A 19,214-nucleotide genomic window follows, 5' to 3' on the forward strand; every position below is an offset into this window, starting at 1 on the left:
GGGAACACAATGACAACCCAACCACGTCAGGGAACACAATGACAACCCAACCATGTCAGGGAACACAATGACAACCCAAACACGTCAGGGAACACAATGACAACCCAACCACGTCAGGGAACACAATGACAACCCAACCATGTCAGGGAACACAATGACAACCCAACCATGTCAGGGAACACAAATATTAAATAAGTTGCATATATCAGCGCCCCCACCACCTAGTCAGGGCATTGTGGTACTGCAGCTAAAACAGCTTCAGAAGCAAAAAAATAAATGCCATTGACTGGTTATATCAGAGTGGTGATTGAGGCTCAAACCATTAGAAATAAGCTTGAGGGACATAAACGATATGATATTAAATATTAAAAACTGTTCATGTTACAGCTGCTTTAATGAATATTATCGCGATAATCAAAATATGCTTATGCTGTAGAGCGGCTATTTTTGGCAAAACATCTTTTGGGTGTAGAATAAAAAAAAGTGTGCTCTTTACAGGTATGTTTTCCCCCCTAAGTATGTGTTTACCGCACACGTAGCTCAGGAAAAGGTCACTGATCCCAGTGTATGACGGAGGACAGTTTTACGGTCATTTTAAATCTGCGAGATGTGATTATTGTAAAAAAAAAAGAATAGGATGGTGACGTCTGAACGTACCACCAGAACCACCATCCTCCTTCATCTCCGTCACGCTGTGTCTGCGGTAGAACTCCTGGTCCATCCTGAACACACGCACACGCACACACACACACACACACACACACACACAGTCACTGAGTGGAGCTATAATAGGTTCAATAGGAACTCTTGTGTCCCTCTGTCTGACAATAGCCGATCTACGAGGTCCCAACGTCACGTAGTGACCTTGCAATTTCCCCTGCTTTAGTGAGTGGTAAAATTACTAGCCCCAAAATAGGCCCAGCCAAACAGAAAATCATCGCCTCGTCATGACGGTTTCCCAAATATCATTGAGAGGAGAGCTATTTATGGTTGGGCATTAAGGTTAGGGTTGAATGGGAAAAGGTCAGAAGCGCCAATAATGAGACGCCCACTTAAACGCTACAGTATATACTTAGTTGACCGGGGTCCCCCAGGGCTCTATCCCTGTACCACCCCCCTTACCAGATCTCTTCGGTGAAGAGATCTAGATCGGCTCCCTGTCCACTTCAGAGTTGATTTTAAAATTTAAATCTATTAATGGTCTGGCTCCTCTTTATCTGTCTGACCTTATTGAGGTCTATACTCCTCCGCTCACTGCGATCTGAGGGCCAGCTAAATCTCAGGGTCAAAAAGAAGACCCGCTTAAAGTCCAGAGGCGACCGAGCCTTGTCTGTTGTAGCCCCCAAACTATGGAACTGTAATTGCTTTTCTGTAATGTGTCTCAGTTGTTTTCACTGTTTGTACTTTGTTTTCTCGCTGTTGTTATTCTGTGTGGTAGCTTTAGTGCATTTGTTTTTATTTTCTCCTGTACAGCACTTTGTAAACCCTGACTTTTGAAACGTGCTATATAAATAAAGTGGATTGGATTGGCTATTTTTGCCAAATAGATTGCCAATTTTGACTTGGCCCAGAACAGGGACACTAGGGGCTAAGTGGTTAAGGGTTGAACCTCAGTGTGAAAGAAAGATGGAATCTAAATGACTATTTAAACCACTGGTTCTCAAAGTGGGATCGCAAGCTAAATGTATTAATATACTGTAGCATCAACATTATTTTAACCACTATAACCCCTATATACTTTATTTCATAACTGACTGCCCTACTTGATCATACTACAGATTCAGAATGTGTGTGTGTGTGTGTGTGTGTGTGTGTGTGTGTGTGTGTGTGTGTGTGTGTGTGTGTGTGTGTGTGCGTGTGTGTGTGTGCGTGCGTGTGTGTGCGTGCGTGCGTGCGTGCGGGCGCACACTTTCAACTCACATGTACTTGCTGGGGATCTGTCCTCTCTGGATCTGCTGGGCGTTCTCATCCAGCTGCCAGGCCATCCATGTCCCGAAGCAGCCCCTGAGCACAGAGCCGCATTTTCAGATGACTAAAACTAAATGGGATTTTATTCAAAAGAGTATGACTAATAATTAAATCAAACTTTAACACTGTACTAAAGTCAAAATGAAGGTTAATGAAAAACTCAAAAAGTGTGCCGACCTTGGCAGAGACTCGTCCACGTAGAGGATGTCATCCTTCTTAAAGCTGAGCTCTCCGTCCACCTCGCCCACCCGCTCGTAAAGTGCTCTGCATTGGGGGGACAATTCATCATTAATCAATCAAACTAATCCATTGAATTCGACAAAGAACTTCGTCCTGGGCGCTGGGGGTGTTAATTAACTGGTGGGGGTGCACACATAAAAACGACATTTTAACAATTACTGTACACTTTTTTGAAAAACGTCTTCCTCCTTATATAACAATAAGACCTGATGATCATGTTTTAGGGTGGAAAAAAATCATGGCACTCTATCTTTAAATACATATTCATCAGTAAGTGTCCAGTACCTGATATAAAAGCCGTCTCCTGCCGTGCTGCCCAGCGTGTTGAAGTCATCGGGGCGATGCTGCACCCTGAGCGTGACCGTCTCCGACGGCTTCAGCATCTCCACGTAAACTTCCTCCGCCGTCTTATTCTTCATATTCACCGAGTTGTACTGAAAGTTTTTAAATCAGAAACATTATTTGCAAAATAATAACAATAAGGAACAGTTTTTGTTGGGTGGAAACCTCATATGTCCAAAACTGTTCAGGATTTAAATTCAAGTAGCAAAAGTAGCATGCTTTTGTGGGAAGCTGTTGTACTATCCTGAGGGGCGTTAATTTATAATAAAAAAATCACACCCATGTGAAGTGAGTGGTGCAACTCCGTGTGTGGGTCCCTGGGCGGTCCCCGGAAGTTTGAGACCCACAGTAATGCGGCCAGGGCTCCGGCGAGCCGCCCTGCGTCCGAAACGGTTGTGAAATGACAGAGTTACCGTGTGGGGCTCCCCCTACTGCACTGTACTGTACTGTCACTCCCGAAATACAGTTAATATGTGTCTGTGTGTTAGGCTGCAGAACAGTGACACTTGGTGGTGAAAACCAACCAAACGCTATTTTCGTACTGGACATAGCCAGCCAGCCAGGGACACACATAGCTGTCTATAGGAGTGGTTGCACCACTCAAAAAAGGGAAATAAAGGACAAAAAAAAGGAAAATATGTAGATAAGAGGTTTCTGCACGACAGCGAAATCGGGACTTCCTGAAAGTTCATATAATGACCTGTTGTGGCGCTGTCATTGGCCTTCACCTAGACTGTATTACCTTAATAAACATGGTCATGAATACTTTCAGCTTCCAGTCACTAGTTTAAAGTCTAATTTCTCATGTCATAATATTCTTTTTGGAAAATTATGGTCCCATTTATTTAAAAAATGACCATAAAGTCGAGTATGTTCTGAGGGGCGTGGCTACCGTTACAGTCTATGATTGGGAGCCACCCCCGCTCGAGTAGAAATAAAAACCAACGAAGAAGAAGGGGGGGAAGTCCCGCCTCGTTGTCTGGGCCAGCCAATGGCCAGCTGGGCCCAAACGGATCTAGAAAGATTGCGATTTACAATTCAAGGACTGACGGACTTCATCTTACGTCCATATCAGACCAGGACAACGCTTTGTCCATATTCTTTTACAGTCTATGGTAGATAGATTTGAGGCAGCGGTGGCCGAACGGTTTGCGGAGCGGTCTTGATACCGGAAGGTCGCCAGTTCGAATCCCCGGACCGGCACGTTAAAATTACCACCGCTGAAGTGCCCTTGAGCAAGGCATTGAACACCTACCATGAAATGTTCTATGAGCAGGGTGTGGCTGTAAACAAGCATCTCGAGCTTAGTCCACTTCCCTGGGTAAACAAAGAACTTTGCTTTGCTTTGATACTGGGACTGGTGTGCTGATATTCAGCTGGCACTGTGCTCTGTGCTGACCCTGCAGCACACACCACTCCCTGCTGTGTGCTTCAATGGACCAAAAACACTTCCATTTGGACGTTACTGCACTTTAGCCTCGTGGTCATCATTAATCAAAAGTGTGATAATGAACAGGGAGTATATATCGTTCACCAACGTGTGTGTGTGTGTGTCTTCAAAGTCAAGCTAAGCCAGCACAATGATTGATTTGTGTGTGTGTGTGTGTGTGTGTGTGTGTGTGTGTGTGTGTGTGTGTGTGTGTGTGTGTGTGTGTGTGTGTGTGTGTGTGTGTGTGTGTGTGTGTATATCTCTACTGTCGTGCAGAGGCCAGCTAACCCCAAAAGTTTATTTTTTCAGGAAACGAAGAAGAAAATGAAGAAACGAAGAAAAATAAAAAAAATATATTAATAAATCAATAAAACCTAATATTTTTTAATCAAAGCAATAATTTACTGCCTCATCAAAGTTGGTATTGTGTAGAATCTGGTCTCGGGTCTCAATGTGGTAATAATAATAATAATGAAACCAAAAGAACCCCATAGACAGTACAGTACCTCCAGGATCAGGTCTCCCGGCAGCAGGCCGTCGGGACCCCTGGCAGGGCTGTCCTCCTCCAGTCCCTCAATGTAGACCCCCCGCAGGTTCCCTCCGCACAGCGTGACGCCCACCTCCACCCCGGGGCGACGCACCGTCACCAGCCGCGGCTCACCCGCCTTCCTGGTGCCCTCAGGGGGGGGAACCCTGCGTGGGGGGACACACCACGTCATTAGACCGCTCATTATTACATAGTACATACTGTTTACTTCTGACCCCTCAAGTGCCCTTTCAAGTCACTGTACTGTACTAGTTTAAATATGCTTGTCCAGAAAGAGTTGGGGGGATGGGGGAGTGGGTGGGTGAGGATGAGCAAGCTAACTGTATCTGTACATGTCTGTATTGTCTATTGTGCACTGTCTATTTGTGTAACTTATTTAACTTATTTAACCTCTCTCTGTCAACCTCCTCATTTCCATCAATATGGAAATGTGCGAAAGTCACCCCCATCTTTAAGAGTGGGGACACATCTGATCCCAATAACTATCGTCCCCTTTGATGTGGTTGACCATTAACTACTTCTTGACAAGCTCCATGCCATTGGCTCACAGCGAAATGCCATTCTCTGGTTTAATGCTTATCTCCATAATAGGCGCCAGTATGTTGTTTCACAAGGTACCCAATCCAGATTATTCTATTATTGATAAAGGTGTCCCACAAGGTTCCACCTTGGGTCCTATTTTCTATTTTTATTAATGATTTACCCGACATTTGCTCACACAGTCAAGTTCAGCTCTATGCTGATGACACTGTTATATATTATTCTGGCTCTGACATAACTCATATTCAATCATCCTTACAATCCGATTTCAACCTTGTTCAGAACTGGCTCCACAATAACAAATTACTGTTGAATAAGAGGAAGTCCTGCAGCATGGTGTTTGGCACACGACACAGTCAAGCAAGCACACTTGGAATAGACATTCATTTTTCAAATGGCTCTCAACTTGAGAAAGTTGACTCCTTTAAATATCTTGGAGTGTGGCTCGACCCAGAGCTTACCTTCAAACCACACATAGACTACGTTACTAAAAAAACCTATGGTTGCCTAAGCTCACTTTACCGTTCTATTAATTGCTTCTCCTTTGATGTTAGGAAAATAATTATTGCTCAAGTGATACTTCCCATTATTGACTACGCAGATGTTGTGTATCTGAACACAACTGACTCTCATCTTAAACCTCTAAATGTTTTATACAACTCCCTGTGCAGGTTTGTATTGAGATGCCCATATGATACCCACCACTGCCTCATGTACAAATCACTCAATTGGCTTCAGCCTAAATCAAGACGGCAACTACACTGGTATCTCTTCACTTATAAATGCATTTATTTTAGGTGCCCTGCTTACTTAAAACAGTACCTGACTCAGTTTACCTCATCCTATCCACTAAGACATCTACAATACCCTTACTTTAAAATCCCCAAAATCTCCAATGTGGTTGGGCGGAGGTCTTTCTCCTACAAAGCCCCATTCGATTGGAACAACCTCCCTCTATATCTTAGATCCATCTCATCATATAGTAGCTTCAGGACCTCCTTACATTCACATCTAGACTCAACTTGTCTATGCTTCTAACCTGACCTAACCTTTTATGACCCTGAAATATTTGCGCTGTGACCTTATCTACAATGTGTATTATGTGGTGGTTGGTGGTGTAGGGGAAGATGGTGAGCAAATTATTTGTGTATATATGTATGGTATTTGTATATCTGTTTGTATCTGTGTACTGCATATTTTGTGTATTTGTGTACAGTATGCTTTTCTGTATTTTGTTTTTATGGGTCCCTCTTTAAAATGAGATGCTGCATCTCAAGGGGCTGAAATCTGAAACTGCACTGTACTGAATGTAATGTCTATTGTGCACTGTCTATTTGTGTAACTGCACTGTACTGTACTGAATGTAATGTCTATTGTGCACTGTCTATTTGTGTAACTGCACTGTACTGAATGTAATGTTTTTTCCTGTGTACGGGACCCCCTCTAAAATGAGATGCTGCATCTCAAGGGGCTATCCTTTCAATTAAATTCTGACCAAATTCTACTGTACATACCGGTAATAGACTGATGGCAATTATTGGAGATACTGTAAATCTTTTAGAACAATAATATTCTTTCGACATAATGGTTAAGATTCTTTTCCTTTCACCTATATATAGTATAAAAATAGTCGAAATAGCCGATCTACAAGTTCACACTTTAGTTTTTTCTTTTTGTTTTGTGGCCCTAATGCATAGTAAACCGGGGGTCCTTGAAATGACAACTTTTTGGGTCGATGATGATGATGATGACGTGCGTGTGTGTGTGTGCGTTGGCATTACCTAACACAGCTGTGTGGGCTGGCGGTGGGGGTGGTCTGCTTGGAGGAGGGGGTGAGGGTGCCCTCGTCCTGTTCGCTGAGCGTGTCGATGGCAATGGAGTGATTGTCGCCGCCCCCCTGGGGGAGGGGCTGGGAGCTGATGGGCTCCAACAGACGAGAGCTGCAACAACGACACGGTTCCACACGAAGACAACAGAGTTGGAACAAGTACTTGTTTTAAGACCCGAACATTAACTTTGAAAGAATACATATTCAAAGATTTGCGCCACATTTTTACGATTTGTCAAAAATAGCAGACCTACAAGCTCGTAGCGCGCCACTCGGTGGCGCACTATGAGCTTGTAGATCTGCTATTTTTCAATAGCTAAATTATAACCTAATGTTTAAAACACCAAAAGGGGTTCCCGGCCCAAAATGGGTTAAGGACCACTTCAACATCTTCATACAGTACAATAGGTCCTCACTAATAATCATGATAAAATGACATAGGAGGGCTGTGGGCAGTTAAGAAACCCATCTACCATCTACATCATCGTTAGGCAATTTTATTTTTTAAACAAGATCTCTTTACAAAAATAGATTTTTATTATCGTGAGAACGATGGCTTCCATTTTCGCATTGCAACTTTTCAGGACTAGAAAGCCTGCAGTTTCAATTATCTTGGATTATTGGATTATTTTTTACTAAGTCTTTGCTGGTGGGCAAAAACCTCCTATTTACATAACTCATAGCTCGCCTCAGGCATTGCTTATAAATCTGCTATTTTCGGCAACTTTCCAGTATCGCACAAAGAGTGTCATATAAGAAAAAGGCTCTGACCGTTACCTGGAGCGCGAGTGGTTCCCCAGCTGGTACATGTGAGGGTTGTACTGACCTGGAGCGCGAGTGGTTCCCCAGCTGGTACATGTGAGGGTTGTACTGACCTGGAGCGCGAGTGGTTCCCCAGCTGGTACATGTGAGGGTTGTACTGACCTGGACCGCGAGTGGTTCCCCAGCTGGTACATGTGAGGGTTGTACTGACCTGGACCGCGAGTGGTTCCCCAGCTGGTACACGTGAGGGTTGTACTGACCTGGAGCGCGAGTGGTTCCCCAGCTGGTACATGTGAGGGTTGTACTGACCTGGAGCGAGAGTGGTTCCCCAGCTGGTACATGTGAGGGTTGTACTGACCTGGAGCGAGAGTGGTTCCCCAGCTGGTACATGTGAGGGTTGTACTGACCTGGAGCGAGAGTGGTTCCCCAGCTGGTACATGTGAGGGTTGTACTGAGCCGTGATGGTGATGGTGTCACACTGCTGTCCGATGATCAGCCTGGCCTGCTGCTCCGTGGCGCTGCGCAGGTTAATGCCGTTATACTGGAAGAGGAGGAGAAGAGAAGATCGAGTGAATATGTCGTCACCGTCGACGTGTTTTCCTATCTACGTGTTTTAACTTTTTGTGTATTCTTTTCTCCGTGTAAATTAAAGTCCTACTCGATCATACTACAGCGTCACACAAAAGCATCAAGTGACAGATCAACCCCTCATAGGGCCGTGGCGCTACACCATGTGTGATTCGCGTGTGCGTTACACAATCAAGAATGACACGTTTTGTGTTCACACGCTAGGGATGCACGATATAAATCGGTAGAATAATCGGAATCGGCCAAGCCGTCCATAAGAAGGCCATATCGCTATCGGTTCGGTCTCAGATTATTGAATTGGTTTTCACCAGCAAAAAAAATTAATAATTCATCAATGAGTTCATCATAACTCAGCGCACTGCCGCGCACGTGGCCACCACCAGCACGATCGCCGCTGCTCCCCGACTGGATCTGCTATGTTCGAGTCTCTTCCCACGTCCACCGATGGTGAAGAAACTGCTGGATGACCACAAACACTAGCGGGGGTTCCTGTGTTGCGTTAACATTGAAATCGGTGACCTATGAATATGGTTTTGATGGAAGCAACAGCTGTACCTATTTGAAATGGTCACGCACAGGGCCCTGCACGCAGGCTGCCGGCCGTGGCATGTCTGACGGCTGAAAGGTCAAGATGGCCGTGTTTTTCGTGCAATTCCATTGGCCACTCTCTCCCTGCTTCTCTTTTAATGTTCTTCACACCTCTCCGATCCGCCGCGGGGAGTTGGCGACTTGCCTTCTAAATGTTACATTCCAACTAATTCAAGGCAGCGCCAGCGGGCACTGTTTCAACTCAGGACAACTTTTCTTTTCAGTTTACCAAACTATAATTACAGTGACGATGTGAGTGCTATTGAATACCCTTGCGCAGCGCGAGGTAATTAACGCCAGCTGCGTGTTATGCCTGGTCTTTGATTGTGTGATTAACGGATTATATATATATAAATTATTTTGGACCAAATAACAGTTTTATTAACAGTTTGACTGTTTTTTACGATTAACCCGCATTTTAATCAACCCCCCTTCACTGCCGAGATTGTTGTATTACCTTTAGAGCATACGCTGAATTATTTGGGCTTTTAATCCGCGAAAATCCATCAAAAAAAGCTCCCGTGGTTTGTTATGATCTGTGTGTAGCATCCACCATCTTGGTGCACGCGGAAGACGCACACAAGATTGGTTTCAATGAGGCGTTGCACCCAATGCATTTCCATTGGCCTCAATTTCCCAGAAGCCCTAGCAGCCCACAGCATGTGACGATTTCCGGTTTCGTCATCACAGCGAAGCCATCCAGTCTCATACTCTGCGACGAAGACGGATTTTCTTTTGATTCATTACATTACGGCGGATTAAACACATAAAACAAAAGGCGGGTATGTCCGATACGGCAGCGACATTAACCTGGAGTAATCCATTCAAGGCACGGAAACTGTTAAGGAAAGATTGACATTGTCAACTTCGGGTGTCAATCAAATCAACTGTGTGAGTGAGTGGGACTGTCTGGGACATCTCCCGCTGTTAACACTTATACTGCAACCTGTCGTGTAAACCGCGATATAACTAATTATAACCTCTAAAACAACATTTAGGAATTAGTTGGCATGCAGGCGTTGGCAGTTGAAATGCAAATGACCCATTAGCTTGAACAATGCCCGTCTCCAACTGTTGGATGAGACACAGACTGAGTGGAGAAAAATGGTGGTGTTTTATCAGAACTTCATGGGCAAAGAAAATCCGCTTCAAAATCGGTCAGATTGACTGCTTAGACATGCTAGTGTTAAGCTCCACTAAATTCCATTGTTAATCCGGGCAAAACTAAAGTGTGCAACTAAACAAACTGGATCTCTTTTTTTTTTAAATATATATATATTTTTTTATCCCACGATTTTGTAACCCATTTTTCACCCCTGTGTCAGTCATCTAATGTGATCCTGGGCTCTACACACCCTCCACCAACCTAGTCCCCATATATGGGGGACAAGGGGAGAGCAACGGACTTGAACCTTCATGCCCGAGTGTCCAAGTTGCTCCTTGGACACCTGACAGGGGGAGTTTCCCTGGTTGGACGTAGCGCGTGGAAGGAACACGTTATTCCAACCAGTTCCTTTCCCCTCCATCAGGCGCCCCGGCTGGCCAGGGGGAGGCAGTTTAGTGACCAGGATTAAACTGGATCTCTTCTTATCTCCACTCCCTCTCTAACATTCTTTTGTAAAAAACAATTTTGTCAATATGTTTAGTCTTAGTCACGTGAGCGTAGTTATTATTTAGTTTTTAATTTTTTTCAATGAAAAAAACGTAGTCGAAGAAACATTTTTTCATACCTCCAGTAACTGGTCTCCATACTCCAGGCCCGCCTGGTGTGCGATGCTGCCTCCAGTGACCTTCGACACGAAGACGCCGCCGTTCTCCCCGCCCACGATGGAGATCCCCAGAGGCTCCGCCCCCTTGTGCACGACGACGTTACGAGGTTCCTCCAAATACGGCCTGGAGGAACGGAGGGGGGGGATGAATAACCACTGCTATCACAGCCAGAGAGGGACTGTGTGGGAGGACACACATGACATCGTCTCTGTCGGGGGGGGAAACCTCATATGTCCAAATCTGTTACTTTTCATCATTCAAAATAAAATAAAAAGTCATCAAAATCTACAAGCTTCGAGCTTGCGGATCCGCTACTTTTGAGCGACGCCGTAGTGTGATCAAGAAGGGCGCTAATTTACGAAAAGAAAAACGATATGTGAGAGAGACACACTGTGGTCAACTTATCAACGCGTCTGTACTTCGCTTGTTCATTCTGTCTTTTTTCCCTGGTCACCTTCAGGGCTCTGCAGCGTGAGGGCTCTGCAGCGTGAGGGCTCTGCAGCGTGAGGGCTCTGCAGCGTGAGGGCTCTGCAGCGTGAGGGCCGGCCGGGTGGAAAACCACTAGCAGCAGGTGGATGAGATCTGAATGAACGTGTGATATTGTGAAGTCATGTCAAGCTGACCTTTGGACGTGTGGTGTGTGTGTGTGTGTGTGTGTGTGAGGTCATGAAGGCAGACAGGAGTGCAGCAGCAGCAGCAGAGGTAGCCACAACAGGCAGCGTGAAGCAGTGAGCAGAACAAAACCATGTCCCCCAGAAGCTCAGGGCCGAGTATATAATCTCACAACAGGCAGCGTGAAGTAAAGACGCATCGCCACACTGATGCTATACATACACACATATGGATAAACACATTAAGACGGTAGACCTGAGGCCGATGTCTACTAATGTCTTCTAAATTACTTTGACTGCCGGTCTCTTATCTCGGATTCCATTTCTCAGATTTAGATACATCTTTACTTTAAAGCTTTACTCATAAGTAACGTGTTGCTGGTCACGGTTACAGAATTCATGCCTCGGGTGGTCCGCAATTCTGCCTCGATAGGATTGCATAGCCTTCAGCTAACGTCCGGTTAAGACCCGGGGTAATCTTTTCCCCTTCAATAAAGGCACCTCACTGAAGGGACCTCTGGCACTGAATGGACACACAGACTGGCTATTATTAAAACACATTGACTGCCAGCATTGTTTCAGTCAATGTGTTTTAAAGTACAAAATAATGGTTAAAACAATTGGGACACAGATGCTTCCCCAGATTGAATGGGCTAAACAAATAACACTATGTAAAACTAGAACTGCACTCTGTCGAGTGCATACTTGCTTGTTGCACAGTAGCAACAAATGGCCAACTAGTGCGCAAGCAGAGCGTGCAAGTACTTTCGACCGCTGTAAACTGTCAAATCTCAGTATATCTGTGAAGGAACGTTTGAAATGTAAAATTATTAGGTGTAACTATTTGCTACCTACCTACTTTATGCATATAAACACCTAGTATTATTAAGTATGGTTCAAGTTTCTATCTATATAAGAAATACAGTTTTATCGATGTAGATATATTCTAGATCCCTTTTTAGGTTTTCAAAGAAAAATAAATCATTGATATGTGATGAAAAAAAAGGTATATAAACTGATTTAAAATATATTATACAGTATAGTTATTTTATTGTTTATTGTAAATTGTCAATTGTTTTAAATGTATTTCATCTTGGATTATAGTGATATTAATACTAAATCATGATCAGAGTAATATGTGTCTCTAACTTCAATTTCTGTAATAATACTTTCACATTTGTTAAAATATACATCTACAATACTTCCGTAATCTGTAGTTAGATTTGTATTTAATTGTTTAAAGCCTAATATTGACATGAAGGTCTTTATAGTTCTATCTTTCTCAGTATAATGGTCTTCATTGAAATCTCCTATTATCATAATTGCAGAAGTCGGTGATGATAGATACTTTACCATGTTTTCGAGAAATGTGTTTAACTTCGAAAGGTCTGTTTTAGGTGATCTGTACATAAGAATGATATATAGATCTTTATCTTTTACATGTATACATACGTGTTCTACTCTTTCTAATATCCTGATTTCAATTTGAATTATTTCAATGGAAATATCTTCTTTTATAGCAAACATAACCCGCCCACCTATATCATATTCTCTGTCATTCCTGATTGTATTGTAATTCGTGTTCATTGTTTTTAATTTAAAAGTAATGTTATTATTTTTCTTTAAGTGTGTTTCAGTAAAAGCTATTAGATTCAACATTTCAAGTTGGGAATCTGAGTTTATATCTTCTAAATGTGTTAGATAACCTCTGACGTTCAACAATCCAATTTTTAATGAATGTTTTATTTGTAATTGAATTATCTTCCGTATATTTGGATTTTTTAGAGGTGATTGTCGTAATCGTATCATTTCTCTCTCTACATTCTTATCCACTTTGATCTTTTTAGGATTAAAGTCAAGTATATATAGTATAAGTATATATACATATACACACAGAAGCTACTGCTAGTTTGACCACTTCAAATGCTCTAATGCTCTCTGATCTTAACTAATTTAGACCAGAGGACGATTCTAAAACATTCTTCTAAATTCAGAAGAAATAGTTTTCTGAAGAGCCTATGTCAGCGGTTCTCAACCTATTTCATGTCAAGGACCCCAAAAATTATATGTAATTGGCCGCCTACCCCCATCTGAAAATAATGTTGTTTCAGGAACCCCGCGGAAGCAAAGATTTGAGATAAAAACTCACTCTGAAAGAATATATATATTCAAAGATTTGAGCCACATTTTCAAGATTTTCCAAAAAATAGCAGATCTACAAGCTTGTAGTGTAGCGCGGCGACTCTATACTAAAGTATAACAATGCTTAAAACACCAAAAGGGGGTTCCCGCCCTGAATGGGTTAAAATAACAGTAGATAATTGATAGCCTAAATACAAACACGATACATTGAGACCTTGTAGAGTGCTATTTTTCTCTGTGCAACATACTTCCATAGAAGGCATGCTGGCTTCAATGGAATCCAAATTGTGACTGAAATCAGTCATAGCGACTGAGAACTTTAATCCATGCATACAGCCACACAAACACCACAGCAAACACTGGGCCATCAAGTCCAGCTTTAACCCTGAGGCTACGATTCTCAGCAGTGGAGCCATGAAATTGCAATAATAAGCATGCACTGAGCCATCGGGACACCATCTGTGCACCGCGGGGTGGGTGGGCGAGAATCAGCACATCATTCCCTACGCCTCAAATTGAAATCGGACAGGATCGTTGAACAGCGCCACCTAGTGCTCCGAGCGGGCATGTGAACGTCGCCAACGTCCTGCATATATACCATCGCTGTCGGGTGGAAACCTCATCGTGTCAAAAACGCTTACATTTCACTGATTTCAGGATTCACATTAAATAAATAAAAACATCAAATAAGTAACAGATCTACAAGATTGAAACGTGGTAATCAAGTAGGTAAAAAAATAAATTATAGAAGGTATGTGCATGCATAAAGTGAGTGGCAAATCACATGGCAAAGTGAGTGGCAAAGTGAGTTTAACGTTGTTTAATGCAATCAGATAGGGACTTTTCTGTTGGAATGTATGGACTATCAAGGCCAGAAAGTAGTCTTTTGACACGTTCCTGCATGATGATGATGAGGTCATGCGCACATACCCTCTATACAGAGATAAGAGGTTTCTGCCCGACAGAGACCATGCCGTATGTGTGTGAATGGGGGGACGGCGTGTCGGGGGTGGGGGTGGGGCTTTGGGTGGGGTTGTGGGGGAGCATCCCCCTCGTGAAAACCAACCTGAGGCTCCTGAGAGAGGAGAACCTCGGCCTTGCAGCCAGAGGAATCCTCAGAAAAGACCGATTACGGTACAGAGATCTGGAAATGGAAGAGCTACAGAACACACACACACGGAGAGAGGGGGCACGGAGGGAGGGAGAGAGTCAGAGAGAGAGAGTGGGGGGAGAGGGAGAGAGTCAGAGAGAGAGAGAGAGAGAGAGGGGACGGACGACAGAACCAACAGAAGACGTGGACAGGAAAAAGAACACGACGCCAGAAGAAGACAGCAGTGAGGTGTGGAGAAATAGGCCTGTCACAATTATTTGAGATAATCACAAGTAATCGTCATAATCATGATCATAATCATGTTGAATAATGTTCATGGACTGTACTTTCAAACATTTGAAAAAATAGCAGAAATAGCAGCTCTACAAGCTCTAACAGAAATGTGTTGAGCGTGTAGATCGACAATTTCCTAACTAATTCAATTAAATGTAAAAGTTATTTGTCATATCTGCGCTGTGCACCTTTTGTTTAAGAAGCTTAAAATGAATGTGGAATGTCATTTCTATTCATAACATTCCAACGTTCGACGCCTGCAATTATTCCAGCGACAATTAACTGGCCAAAGTGACATGAAATAATGGTGACAGCCCTGCGGGGAAATGGAGAGACGAGCACATTGTGTGGAAGAAGAAAGATAAATAAATGAATGAATGAACGACTGCAAAACAGACAGCGTGTCACTATTGCTCCTGAGGGGGAGAAAACAATGCATTAAGCATTGATACATTTTCATCCAGTACAGCAGTGGTTCCCAAACCTTTTCATGTCAAGGACCCCCAACATGATACTCCTTAGCCTGTAGATACCCCCCATTTGAAAATATATGCCAAGGACCTCCAAAGACAAGATTCTACCAGTGATTGTCAACCATTTTCATTTCAAGGGCCGCCGGTTTGAACTGAATTAGGCTAATTTGGCATTTCTATCTCTGAGACTCCAATTTGTATTGTAAAATCAATGTTAAAGGGACACTTCACCCTTTTTGCAAAAAAATATATGTTAATGACGTTTAGAAGCTTTAGATCACTTTCCTGGGGGTATTTATGTGTGTAATATGTGGTTTTAGATATTTTAGATTGTAGCAGTGAGCCTGTTGTCTCTGATGTCATGGACACTGGTCTCACTACCTTCCTGGACTACAATTCCCATAATTCTTTGGTGCACTGCTCCTCCTTGTGGATAGGGGGAGAGCTGTCTTACTGAGACAACATGTAGTCCAGGAAGGAAGTGAGCCCAGTGTCCATGACATCAGAGACAACAGGCTCACTGCTACAATCTAAAATATCTAAAACCACATATTACACACATAAATACCCCCAGGAAAGTGTTCTAAAGCTTCTAAACGTCATTAACATATATTTTTTTGCAAAAAGGGTGAAGTGTCCCTTTAATGTAACTCAGTGTACAAATGGAACCAATCCATTTGTACACTCTCAATGCTGACCAAGATAGACCTGTTGCTTGGCAACCATGTTTCCCGAGGTTAGACAATGGGGATATCTTGGTTGAGGTTGTTTTTCGTTGTCGTTTCATGATCGTGGCCAAGTTGATATGTGACGTTAGATGGACATACATTTATAGTCTCAGTATTTGAATTGTGTATGCTGGTGACGTGCAGGATGGATGTGTCTGGGATAGCTCTTGATCAAATCACTGTCATAGGTTAAGTTAGAGTGACAGAATACCTGAAAAACAAGCCCTAAATGACAGTAATATTTTACCAGACACACACACACACACACACACACACACACACACACACACACACACACACACACACACACACACACACACACACACACACACACACACACACACACACACACACACACACACACACACACACACACACACACACACACACACACACACACACACGACAGCAGAGCTATATTGTCCTCACAATGTGAATTTCTCCAATATACAGTACAAGTATAGTAATAACACACACACTCTCTCTCTGGCTGCAATGCTATCCCATTGGCTGAGAGGTTGGCTAGAGGCAGAGCCATCTAATAGAAGAGTTACGATATTGAGGGGGCAGAAACCGAGCGCTCGAGCGCTGTTCATGCAGCCTGAAAGGGGGACAAGCTGGAGTTTGAAATACATTGTTTTAAAGTATTGTACAATAAAGTATTGTACAGTAACAACTAAAGTCTCTGTAATGTTTATGCTGTACGATTACTACAAAACAATCTAAAATATAGGGATATAGATCATTAAAGCTGGGCTGTTGCCTGGGTCCAATGCATTTCTGCTTACTTCATGTCCAGGACTTGTCCGTATTTGTTGTCCCCATTCTCAATAGAAGTCTATGTAGAAGAGCCGCCATTGGTCTGGCCCCATGAAGTGAACGGAGTTTTCGTAATGATAAGTTGCCACTACCAACCTGATAGAAAGTAGACCAGCCTGCTTTGCAGCTGGTAAAATCATGGAACCTCATAGAATCCTGTAACGCAACTCAAACTCATTTGTCATTAGGTATGGCACAGTACCGTAGTCTATAGCATATACCAAAGTACCCGGTTCACGGTAGACACTACTTGTCAAGACATTCCATGCAGGTGATTCTTTTCTAAGTAGTGGAGTTTGGAAGCGCTCATTGAATAATCACTCAACAGCCCTGCGTAGCACCCGTTTTGAATTTGCAAATAATGCAGGAGGCAGCAGGATGTTGCGTTACTAAAAGGGAGCGCTTCCAAACTCCAACACCTTTTTATTGACATGAAGTAGCTCTATTAGTCTATGGTGGATTTTTATGAAACGCTTTGCAGATAGAAAGAGCATCATTCAAGCTTTTCATACAGCTGCAAAGTTGGAGAGTTAGACATAATGTAATTAGATACTAGGACTTTGTCTGTTTAGATGTATGGGCGGTCAATTGCAAATTGCGGCTAGTTTCCACCCTGCCATTAACTTGTGGAAAGATGACCGCTGTGTCCATATGGTCTAGTATTCAAACATGAGTATTCTGAACATTTGGAGTATCTCAGGAAATCTGTCACACAAACAGTTTAGAAGATAGAGCCATGTTTGAAGTAGCTGTCTGGTGTGGTCATTTCTGGGTATTTCGCCCCAGATAGAGAATTTTTCACAGTTCCTAAGTTTTTTGCAGCGGTCATATTAGCCAAGAACAGTTGAGATATTCTCCGCTAAATGAAGTGCATACTGTACATATCTTAGCCAGGTCCTGGAGTAAACCAAAGATTTCAACTGTGTTGTTTTCTCAGAGCGCAGCAGACTCGGTGGCTAGGCTAGCTATAGTTTCTTGGGACATTTGTGGTCGTAGTGGCTGGCTACATCTGTCATAAGAAAAAAGTTTCGTTAGTTTTAAGGGTAACTGTGCGGGCGAGTTCCTACGGCACCGCAGGCGTGCATTAATGATGATAAAGAAGACCCTCTTGTGTGATATCGCTTAATTAAACACTGTCTGGGATGAAACACAGAAGCCTGAGTAGTTAAATGAGCCCAAACATGTGAAAGTGAATTAAACATGAGCGGCAGTTTTCCTGGACCTACCCGTCTTTCCTGCGATCTCCGATTGGCACAGGGCTGACAGAGATGCGCGGCAGGGTGGAAATGGAGCCCTGCGATTGGCTACTGGCAAAGGAGGTCTCCAGATTGAGCGGCGACTGCGGGGGCGTGACCAGACTGGGGCTGCTGCACTCCGACTGAGAGAGAGAGCCTGGGGAGGGCAAGAGAGGTTAAAGGTGTAGTGAAACGGAAATGGTGAACAACATGAAAATGGTGTTTCAACATGAAACACCGGTCTGAAGTTTCTGAACCAATCAGAGCGTCGCATCCCTTCAGGCGATGGGACGGTAGCTAGGGACGGTGGCTAATGCTATGCGCAACAGCGTGGTGTGTGTTTGTTTATATATCAGATGGTCGGCCAGCTGTACCAGTTTACTGTTATGTGGCTTATTTCTACCCTATAATGTTTTCAGATACATATTTTAGCGTGATGATTAAGTTGAAACAGAGTAATACACTGCCTGGATGTTATCTGGAATGGAAATAAAAACGGAGTATTCTGTAATCAATAGCAGCTGTGCTGGATGGATGCGCAAATATGGGAAATTAAACGGGTGAGCTTCATTGTTATTGGCTTTTATCGATGTGTATCTCTACACGTCATCACGCAGCACGTTTTCGTTTTAATAAATAAATAATGCAATCGTTTTTATGGACCTTTGATATAAAAACACACAGAAATGAGAATTTTCACATTTTTTTGGCATCCATTGTTAGGTATGGCCATAGGATGACCACGGATATGGTCTAAAAGTGTGAAAAACGTCTTTTTCATTTCACTACACCTTTAAGAAGATACAGGAAGAGTCTCTCTGTCACCACATAGGGTTGGGATACAAGTGGCTAAATATGTATTTTCTTTTTTTTTTTACAAATTTATGGCGATTTCTTTATTATTATTTACTATAATCCTACTAGACCCCATGGGAAATCTGGCCTCAAAAGATCATGGGATCTACTGAATGTGAAGGGGGATGCTATACTGTGTGTCATAGGCTCAATATGTCAGTTTGTCACCGCCCCCTTCGCATTCAATAGATCCCGTGATCTTTTGTGGCCACATGTAATTTTCTGGTGTATAGTAGGACTAGTAAATAATAAAGAAAATAAATCGCAGTAAAATGTTGTAAAAAAAACAACAACATATTAACTGTATTACTTGTTCGAATGCCCCCACCCACCTGTCAAAAATAGCTAAAATCGCTAAAACAAAG

At 43.0% G+C, this 19,214-nt stretch overlaps 1 protein-coding gene across 1 annotated transcript in view; it reads right to left on the reverse strand.

The window, feature by feature from the left end:
- Window positions 1-19,214, reverse strand: part of dlg5a (discs, large homolog 5a) — a 123,741-nt gene that overhangs the window by 10,129 nt on the left and 94,398 nt on the right. The window contains exons 26-35 of the mRNA XM_083775285.1: window positions 17,986-18,151; window positions 14,422-14,514; window positions 10,563-10,725; window positions 8,064-8,197; window positions 6,848-7,006; window positions 4,486-4,672; window positions 2,494-2,642; window positions 2,146-2,232; window positions 1,921-2,004; window positions 658-722 (exon numbers count right to left, since the gene is read on the reverse strand). Of these exons, the coding sequence (XP_083631411.1) occupies window positions 658-722; window positions 1,921-2,004; window positions 2,146-2,232; window positions 2,494-2,642; window positions 4,486-4,672; window positions 6,848-7,006; window positions 8,064-8,197; window positions 10,563-10,725; window positions 14,422-14,514; window positions 17,986-18,151 (1,287 nt within the window). The remainder of the gene's footprint in view (window positions 1-657; window positions 723-1,920; window positions 2,005-2,145; window positions 2,233-2,493; window positions 2,643-4,485; window positions 4,673-6,847; window positions 7,007-8,063; window positions 8,198-10,562; window positions 10,726-14,421; window positions 14,515-17,985; window positions 18,152-19,214) is intronic.

This window comes from Protomyctophum parallelum (genome assembly GCF_964188405.1).
Source record: "Protomyctophum parallelum genome assembly, chromosome: 10".
Classification (NCBI taxonomy): domain Eukaryota; kingdom Metazoa; phylum Chordata; class Actinopteri; order Myctophiformes; family Myctophidae; genus Protomyctophum; species Protomyctophum parallelum.